The sequence below is a fragment of the Nansenia antarctica genome (assembly GCF_963989245.1).
Source record: "Nansenia antarctica genome assembly, chromosome: 20".
Taxonomy (NCBI): Eukaryota; Metazoa; Chordata; class Actinopteri; order Argentiniformes; family Microstomatidae; genus Nansenia; species Nansenia antarctica.
This window is the reverse complement of record NC_137693.1, coordinates 1,769,460-1,779,415: the sequence shown is the minus strand read 5'-3', so window position 1 is coordinate 1,779,415 and position 9,956 is coordinate 1,769,460. Positions and strand designations below refer to the sequence as shown.

Below are 9,956 nucleotides of genomic sequence, written 5' to 3'. Positions count from 1 at the left end.
TAAATTGTTCGATTCATAGAGATCCAAGTGGTTGTCTGAATGGATATGCTGTATCGCATCATGTGAGTCAAAGTTTGGCACTTTAAGTAGTTTTTTTTCCCACACTCGTACATTCCCATTCCCCTACATTTAAAAACGGAAGTAAACACCACAGCGATGATTAAAAACAAAACCATGGTTTGGTCAAACGAATCCTAGTGGTCAAAGCATCCATTCTCTTCGGTTCAAGATGTGAAAAAAATATATGAACGCTTAGCTTAATTAAGACAAAGACCGGGTACTGAGTGACGGCTTTCGCAACGCAGGTACGACGTCACAGCCAGGACCACTGTTGAATGCGTGAGGGAGAGGGAGAGCGTCGACAACAGGTAGCGCTCCCGTTAGAAGTGGGGTGACCTGAATGAGTCCACTCTCCACTTCATTCAACTGATATCATGGCTAATACAGTTGTTGAAAGGAAACCGTTTTTTTTTTTTGTTAAATCCTACGAAATGCAGATAGATTGTTAAATCACTGGATAAGAAGATCTCCTCGAGATGAAAGAAACATCACAGTAAGATCTCTGAAGAACCTGTCGATGAAGGATTTAAGAGGCAGTGTTATAGTGGAGGTAATGTTTACCTCCTACCTTCTTTTTTGTATGTTTTTTTTTCTTCTTAAAGTCAAACCATTGAAAGAATACTGCAGACTAGTTGAACAGGCCGTTCACAGGCCCGTGTAGACCACAACATAGAAAATACACGATCAACAAGATAAACTCAGTACTACATTGAACAAAAGTGTGTACCTATGACATTGTTGACAATCTCAATGGGGGAAATACAATTTCCCTCATAAAATTCCCCCACAATATCCCACATTGTCCAGCATAATACAATGATAATAATGACGATAAATTCAATCGATAAAGAAAATATATCTATCAGTGTCCCCTTTCACATTTTGAAGGGTTTGATACAAGTTGCCTTCCTTTCGTTGGTTTACTCTATGTACAGAACATCTTGTGATATTATAATATTAACAATACGTTTCTCATTTTTGATTACAGCGCCACATCAGCTGTTCCTGACTACTGTACTGTATCCTGTTGGGTCTTGTTGGCCTTGGTACAACTGCAACAAAAGCATATCGAGCTCACTGGGCTACTCACAAACGGAATGCTATGTTGACATTCACAATGTTTACACTATAATTGTGTTATAATCTTTTAACAAATCAACAATGTGTTATAAACAACCCCCCCCCCCCCCCCCCCGCCCGCACCAAAAAAAAGGAGAGAAAAAAACCCAACAAAAAAAACAAAAAAAAACGATCTTGAACTCGTCCCCACCCAGACTTCTTGGTTAAGTTGTCATAGTCAGGTAATTGATTTTTTTGTTCCACAGTGTTTCTCCTCAGAGAGAGAGTAAGGCTTTATGCGTCTGGTCTGGTCCCAAGCAGATGCATTCGTCTCCACGGAGCCGTCAAGTTCATCAGTAATCCCTCCAGATGGTTCTACCTCTGTCCCTCCACACCAACCGCTGAGACAGATGGAATGAGTCTGGTTCTACTGCCAGTGACTTCCTTCAGACTTGGTGATGAATGGGTGTTGTGTTTATCTGTCACTGTTGGTGTTGATGTTCTGTTGGTGTTGGTGTGGGTGTGAAGGCTTTAGATAGCGACTAGGCCCTACCACCACATCCTCTGTGACCACTAGGGGTGCCAGAGAGATCAACCAAACACTGCTGCTGTTGTTGTTGTTGTTGTTGTTGTTGTTGTGAGAGTGAGAGTGAAAGTAACTGTGCTGTATGAATACCCAAACGTGTAGTTGATGGCTGTTTGTAGATGTATTATATCTACACATGCTGTATTTGACCCCTCAGGATACCTGCTTGCGTTTCATGTGAAAATGGTGGGGAAGGAGAGCCACTCTACAGTACTTAACACAAGAACAGCCGGGCCTTTTTTACCTACTATTAGAGCCGCCTCTGGGGTCAAATGACCATAGTCTTTAGAATGGGAAGCTGCTACTGACACACAACGACCACTAGTTGACCGTCTTGTAAAATTAGCCTGCCTCCTACGCAGAAACACTGCAAAATAGCTTTATACTAACTTTTCCTGATGTGATTTTGAAAATGTAAGGACACTGGGTGGTAGAACGCACATATCTAGGAAAAGTCATGAAAGGAGGGTCCTGAAATGTGATTGAGTGCAAAGATATAACAATCTTTTTACTCACTTGGTACTCAAATGACCCCACCCATGGCTGTTCTAGTGTTAATGACCCCACCCACGGCTGTTCTAGTGTTAATGACCCCACCCACGGCTGTTCTAGTGTTAATGACCTCCACCCATGGCTGTTCTAGTGTTAATGACCTCCACCCATGGCTGTTCTAGTGTTAATGACCCCACCCACGGCTGTTCCGGTGTTAAAGTACAGAATAGTGAACGTTGGAAACTGTTTTGCATGGAAGGTTCTGGATTAATCCTCTTACAATACATATTGGCAGACGATTAATCCCCGTTCATAAGACAAAAGCCAAGAGTGTATTTTTTCTTTGTCCCATTTTGTACTTTTCAAAAATAATAAAATAAAATATGATCAAATCCAGGTTAATAATCAGCAGTGCTCTTTTTTTGTATCCATAGCAACAATAGAAGATCTTAAAACATTTGTAGATTTTTGGCCTGAAAGGTGCATGCAATAAATGTGAACCACTACATAAATAGTAAAATATATACAATGTCTGTACAGTTGACCATTGGCCGCACATACTATCTTCTAACTCTTTGACCACACGTGAAAAAAAAGCAATGTTTAACTGTGCTATACAGTTAGCTGAAAGAAACCTATGAAAGTAAATTCATTCAAGTGCTTCAGATTTGCTTATCTTTCTTGTATTTTTAGATGGATTAAGATGAAAAGAGCAAAACAATATGTAACACATGGGTAAATATGTAGATCTTGATACCGATATACACTTTAGTTCGTTGTCCTGTCTTCTAAAGTCCTAACTATAGCACGTTTTGTGACTTGTGACGATTCAAAGAACAACAAATGATGGGGGAAACTGCCTCGAGACCGTTTCAGTCTGAACGGGGAGCTCTTGCTGTGAGTAGAGTGGTCTGATATGGGGGGGGGGGCAGATGCGGGGGGGGGGGGCAGATAGAAAAGACTGAAAGAGGCCCTGATTTTGACAAACTTCCATCTGTGGCGCAAATCCAAAAAATCAAAGAAACCAAAAAACGATGGGCTAGTTTCCTGGACACAGATTAAGCCGAATCCTGGACTGTTGAATGTTCAATGGAGAATAGCGTCTCCTTTAACAGTTCTTTCTACTCCAGGAATAAAGGGTTAATCTGTGGCTCTGACCAGCCCTTGAGGACCCAAGGGATTCTGGGAAATATAGCCATGCAGAATAATTGAACCCAGGTTGTTGCTTTACCCCCGAGCGCAATCATTTTTACGTTATCAAACTCCAGAGCTTTTTTTTATGCCTGTTGGTTTTGCTACAACATTTGCTTCGTCCACATAAACAGATGATAAAAAGAAAAAACAATATATAGATAATGAAAAAAACAAAATAAAAAAAAACTAACAACCATGAAATCAAAACAGAAACCAGAAAACAAAACAAAACCAAATTAAAACGGTCATATTATTTCAGTGGGTCCCCCTTTTTTCTTTAAGTAATGGTGGTCTTGCTTGCTGGAGCAGAGAAGAATGTATATCTTTTTTTTTGTTTGATTTGATTGATAAGGCTGGCTACACAGCCCACACTGGGGGGATCATCTAGAGATAGAGATAAGACACCCAGTACACCAGGTTAAAGAGACCGAACGCGGTGGGGAAGAAGATGCGGGCGTACGAGTCTATCTTGGCCACGCGGATGTGCAACCGGCCGTGCCTCCACGCCCCGGAGCGGCAGTCCTCGAAGCAGCAGAAGAAGGTGGTGCAGTCCTTGCCGTCCAGACACTCGTAGCCATACTCCTCGTCCCGCTCCTGCATGTGCGTGGCGTTGTTCATCTGGATGGCGGTGGCCGAGCGCGGGCGGATGTCCACCGTAGGGGTCTGCTTTTAACAAAGAGAGCACGGTTAGCGGCCACGCTAGCTAGCGTCACTGAGAGCACAGTTAGCCACAGTTAGCTGCTAAGCTAGCGTCTGAGAGCACAGTTAGCCACAGTTAGCGTCACTAGCGTCTGAGAGCACAGTTAGCCACACTTAGCCGCTAGCGTCAGAGACCACAGACAAGGGGACCTAATTTTGTCACTAGCTTTTTTGTAATCCTTGTCAACAACATGTAATTTGCACCTTAACTTGCCAATTTAATCATTTAGAAGAAGATGTCAGGGAAGTACAAAAGGGGCCCATAAGTGCCACCTGCATTTAATTAAAGCGGCTTAACGCTGACAATGGCCCGTTCCCCTTCGGAAGGAGTGATGCAAATTACACCTTTGGGTAAAGGCTGCGGTTCTGTGTGTAGCTGAGCGTCTGAGAGGAGATCTGTCTGTCCTCTCGTTGTGTTTTATTTAGCAGAACGGTGATCCTAGTGCTGGGAAACCCATTTAAACTGCTGCTTCTGCACTTCCTGGGGAAACATGGGAGTATTTGGTTGTCATCAGTCCCATAGATGAACCAAAAGTTGGCCCTTTTTAGCATAATGACTCATTTTTTGTTGCATTACATAATTTGGGACGTTAGATGCCATTGTATGGATTTCACAGTGGGGGGGGTGGGTGGGTGGGTGGGTGGGTGGGGGAATTGTTGGGCCGTTTTATAATTGGCTTATGCTGACGTATCTGTGATGTGCTAAACCTGCACTTCACGTGTCGTTAGAAACCTAAGCTGGGACTCCCTGTTCCTCCTCTTTTCTCTCCTGCGTTTCCTGTCGCTAAATAGGTTGAAATAAACTTCCCTCTCTCTCAGCTCGCTCTCTCTCACTCCTCGAGGGCACAGGCTTTCATTTGTGATGATTCCTATAAATAGCACAGCAGCAGCAGCAGTGACATCAGCAAGTCTTTAGCTCCGCTCCTCCATCAGTCAAAGGAGACGCAATTAGTATTCAAATGGGGTCGTTTTCATTGACTTGTATCTCCGAATGCCACGCCACCTTTCTCTGCACAAATTGGGATCCCGGCTCTTTAGGAGATTAATCCGGCGCTACCCGACTGACTTTAAGAGTGACGTGTTTTTTTCCCCCTGACCCAGCAGATTGTGTGCCTCTCTAAAGCAACACTCCGCAATATGCTATGTGGTGGTTCTCTGGCTTATACTGCATTGTCCTACTTTAAAAAAATAAAAATTATAATTTGAATGAGATTAACTGAACAGAGGGCTGAAGTTCTCACTCAGATTATTTCATCTTTTCAATCCATTCCAATATTTATTTTGTTTTTTGACAGTATACAATATTAGCAATAGGGGGGGGATACGCAAATACTATATTTAGGTCATCTTCCTGCCTGTCCCCGATAGAAGTGATGATGTCAGATGAGGCATTTCAGCCGGTTATACAAGTGGTACTTGTCATACTGTAAGCATCGCTCGAAGCCTGTGTCCTCGTCCAGGAGTCGTAAACACTGATTGAACACTAATTCGTTTCCCTGCAGCTCAGATTTCGCCCAGCACTGGTACAAGACAGTCGACAAGGTAACCTGTTCTTTCTCGTCCCCTTTGAAAAAAGCCCCTGACACAAACACAACCAGATCTTCAAGCACGATCGGTTTGGTTCCACAATCACAGTTTGATTGATTGACAGATTAGACAGCCAGTAAGGGATTAGCGAAAGCAAGGCAAGGGGGTGGGGGGTTGGGGGGGGGGGGGGGGGGGGAGGTCATGTGATTCTGTTCTCAAAGGGGGGGTGTGGGAGTGGGGGGGAGGTTGGGGGTTGGGGGGGGGGTGCACTGCACTGGAAGCGTGTGAAAGCTCAAGCAGAGAGGAGCACACAGATCGAGCCGTTACGGGGGTATAGCCAGGGGGGTTAGCAAGGGTTAGCATCACACGTAGCAGCTTTAACCGGGTGAAACTAGACAACCTCTCAACCACTAATTAACTGATGCTAACTAACTGACGCTATCTAACTGACGCTAACTAACTGGCGCTAACTAACTGACGCTAACTAACTGACGGAAAAACACACAGGCTCACACGGTACACTGAACCGCCCCCCCGGGAAATTCAGTTAGAGCTACACTCGGCTGTGTTTAATGTTTTAACCAAACAAAATGGGCTCCATGGTCTTTCCCATTAATACTTGTGTCTGAAATGTTTCATGTGCTTACGGTAAATGACGTTTAGTGTACTTAATACTGTGTTTACGGCCGCCTTTGACTTGTGTTGCGACTGTAGCCAGATTACCCTTTTAAGAAATGGTTTCACCAACTGACCTCCATTCAGTGTGATTTGTTGAAAGCACACTATCTTCTTTAGCTTGAGTGGTAAATACGGCCCCTCAGATAACCCCCCCCCCACCCCCAGTGTTTATAGATTACTGTGGCTAAATCTGTGCTATTAAGATGATCACTAATTAGGCTTAGAACAGAGGAGTTAGGGGTTGTCTATTCCAGTCTGTTAAGGCTCTGCTGACTCTATAGGAAGCGTCAGGTCAAAAGCCCCACAAAGACACGGAGAGGTGGAGGAAAGGGAGAGGGGGAGGGAGAGGGAGGGAGAGGGGGGAGGGAGAGGGGGGGAGAGGGGAGTGGGAGAGGGAGAGGGGGGAGGAGAGAGAGAGAGAGGGAGGGAGAGAGAGAGGGAGAGAGGGAACGAGAGGGAGAGAGAGAGGGAGAGAGAGAGGGGAGTGGGAGAGGGAGAGGGGGGAGGAGAGAGAGAGGGGAGAGGGAAAGAGAGAGAGGGAGAGGGGAGGGGGAAAGAGAGAGAGGGAGGGAGAGAGAGAGGGAGAGAGGGAAAGAGAGAGAGAGGGAGAGAGAGGGGAGTGGGAGAGGGGAGAGAGAGAGAGAGGGGAGAGGGAAAGAGAGAGAGGGAGAGGGGAGAGGGAAAGAGAGAGAGGGAGAGGGGAGAGGGAGAGAGAGAACGGAGGCTGCTTTGGTGCAATTACTCATCACTGCGTCGAGTGACACAGATAAGAGGCAGAATAAAACCATTATGTGGCAGTTTTTTAATTTAATTTTGAACAATATAATTATTTCCCTAACCTGCGGTGGACGTGTGTAGGCAGATTTTTATGAAAGAGCGGGAAAAAAACAAAACAGTGTTGTCATACAGTCTGGCTGCCTCCGCACTTATCAGACGACTCTATTGTATGTCGCTGGTTTTAAAGCGAATCGGAAAAAACTAAACTAATTGTGAGGTAAAAAAGGTAGGCGGAGGAGGAGGAGGCAGTGGAAAAAGGGGGGGGGGGGGGGGCGGGGGGTAGTTGAAACATTCAAGAGCAGAGAGAGAGAGAGAGAGAGAGAGAGAGAGAGAGCGTGTGCTAGGGCCAGAGAGGCAGAATGCAGCAGTCACATGCGGTTAGGAGGTTAGGAGGTGTGTATTAAACTCAGACACAGGCAATATATACCTTGGAAGAAAAGAGCCGGAGAAGCTTTTGTCCAAAAAACAGGAAACAGAGACATGTGGTAATTAAAAAAAGAGAAGAGACCGACAGACAGAAAGAAAGAAAGAAAGAAAGAAAGAAAGAAAGAGAAGAAATGTGAGACAAATAAGACAGATAAGACAGAGAGAGAATGTCCAAAAAACAACAACAGTACTTATATCGTTGAACTGGAAATGGGAAGAGAATATTGTACTGTAACAGACACAGCACGCACTCACGCGCACACACACACACACACACACACACACACACACACACACACACACACACACACACACACACACACACACACACACACACAGGAGGGAGATGCATGGTAGGATACACAATTCAAAGGCCAAGTCATCTTCAGTGCAATATCCCTCATCCAGACTTCAGACGTGGATGGCTTTGAGCTCTGAGGTGATTGTGATCCTGTACTGTGGTTCAGTGAACCTCACATCTGTTCCACACCAACACAATTATAACTGATGAACTGACATGTCATTTTATATGTGGGAAAAAAAACCTGTTTACAGCACCGTGGTATTTTCCATTAGTTGCTATTATCTTTAATTATATCTGTCTTTGAAAAATACATGTTTTTATCCATTTTATTTATCAAGCAATTAGTCGTAATGGAAAGCATCATTAGTTCCAGTGTGGAATCATTTAGCAGACTGATTATAAATAACCTCTCTCAGGAGTCGTGCATCATACAGAGATTTAATGTGCGCCATGACATGTGAAATAGGACATTATCGTTTTAATTTGAGGACATTTAAAACCTTGAAAACAAAAAAAAAAAAAAACTGGAAAAGCCTTTTTTTGAAAAAAGGAAGGAAGGGAAAGTGTTATTCCCTCGATTTTATTTTTGAATGATCTTAACTATTCATGAAGATCAAAAGGCTCTTAGTCAAAGTCACGTGCGTCTAGGTGAAGATGCAGGTGAGGAAGGTTGACGGGGAGAACCTCCCTTTAGAGGACGTACACTGGCGTTTCTCCTCCACATCCTGATCCATTCATCCAGACAGACATTCAGATCTAACAGTACATCTCAGTTACTGAGCTGAAACTAGGATTGGATGTGGCCAACCTTTCACTTTCGCCTATCAGAGGGCAAGTTGGGTACAATTATCATATTTCTTAAACCTTAAATCGTATATTGTAATAATATTCATTATACAGCATGTCGTTGGCCTCATAACATAATTGCCTAAGTCATATTTTGGCCAAATGTAGATATCTGCCTAACTCTACTCTCCTAACACTGCTGATTCACTGTGCATTATTGCCTCTATGACATCAGCCATCAGCCTATCCGAATGCTTGTTACATTCCAAAATCACCATCTGCCCAAGTCATCTGTTTGACATAGGGCATTTTGACACTACATACAAAGATGGCTCAGCTGACCACAAGTGAAGCACGACTTAGGCAATCATGCTACGAGGCTAACGATAATATCTACAACAGTGGCAAGGAGGAAGAAGGCAGAGTAGGAGGCGAGAGGTTTCAGCAAAGCTTGTGAAGTACTGTAGCTAGCTAGCTCTGGCTTTCGCTACGAGCACGGGGGGCGGGGGGGTGGTTCAGAGGCCGGGGCCCTGGGACACCTTCTGGTCCTCTGGTAGGGGGGGGGGGGTCGAACATGACAGCTGCACAGCTGCGCTGAGGATTAAGGACAGGTTCAATCTGCCCCCCACCACCACCACCACCACCACCATCTCCCATCCAGTCAGTGGGTGAGTAGCGGGAGATAGATAGGCTCAGATGGGGGGGACTGCTCCCTTAAGGGATCCTTGCAGTGGTGCACTCTGGGTCAGATTAACATACGCTAGTCCTGCCAGAGGGCTGGGGTGTGTGTGTGTGTGGGGGGGGCGGGGGCGGGGGCTCTCATAGGCTGGGAAGTCACCCAGTGTTGGGTGATTATGATGAGTGATGACATCCCTTCGTTGTTCATCCCTGGTTGTTCACAGTACATCAATCATATAGGTAGTCATATATATTTATATACTGTATATATATATATATATATATACAGTATATACATAAAAATCCTGATTTAGTGCCTGAAGCACCCATGTGTCATTTTAAATGCATCGTTCTAAATCTCAATCTTCAAATCGCCATTCAAGTAGGGAGGGAGGGGCGGGGGGCGGTCATGGGTGTCATGGGTAAACGTGGGGGTCATGTGACTGATGGGGGAGGTCACATGACACACTCACCGGGTTTTTCTTCTTCTTGTCCTTCTTGGCGCTGGGCTTCCTGTTGCTGACGAAGTAGTGCAGCGTGCCGTACTCGATCAGCGCGGCGAAGACGAAGATGAAGCACACGGAGACGAAGAGGTCCATGGCCGTCACGTACGACACCTTGGGCAGGGACTTCCTGGCGATGGTACTCAGGGTCGTCATGGTGAGCACCGTGGTGATACCTGGGAGACGG

General features: G+C 45.0%; 1 protein-coding gene across 1 annotated transcript in view; it reads right to left on the bottom strand.

Moving 5' to 3' along the window:
* Positions 1-3,775: 3,775 nt before the first annotated feature.
* Positions 3,776-9,956, bottom strand: part of gabrg2 (gamma-aminobutyric acid type A receptor subunit gamma2) — a gene marked incomplete at both ends in the record, with an annotated part of 45,783 nt that continues 39,602 nt past the window's right edge. The window contains 3 exons of the mRNA XM_080549961.1: positions 3,776-4,054; positions 7,500-7,523; positions 9,740-9,945. Coding sequence (XP_080406087.1) covers positions 3,776-4,054; positions 7,500-7,523; positions 9,740-9,945 — 509 coding nt within the window. The remainder of the gene's footprint in view (positions 4,055-7,499; positions 7,524-9,739; positions 9,946-9,956) is intronic.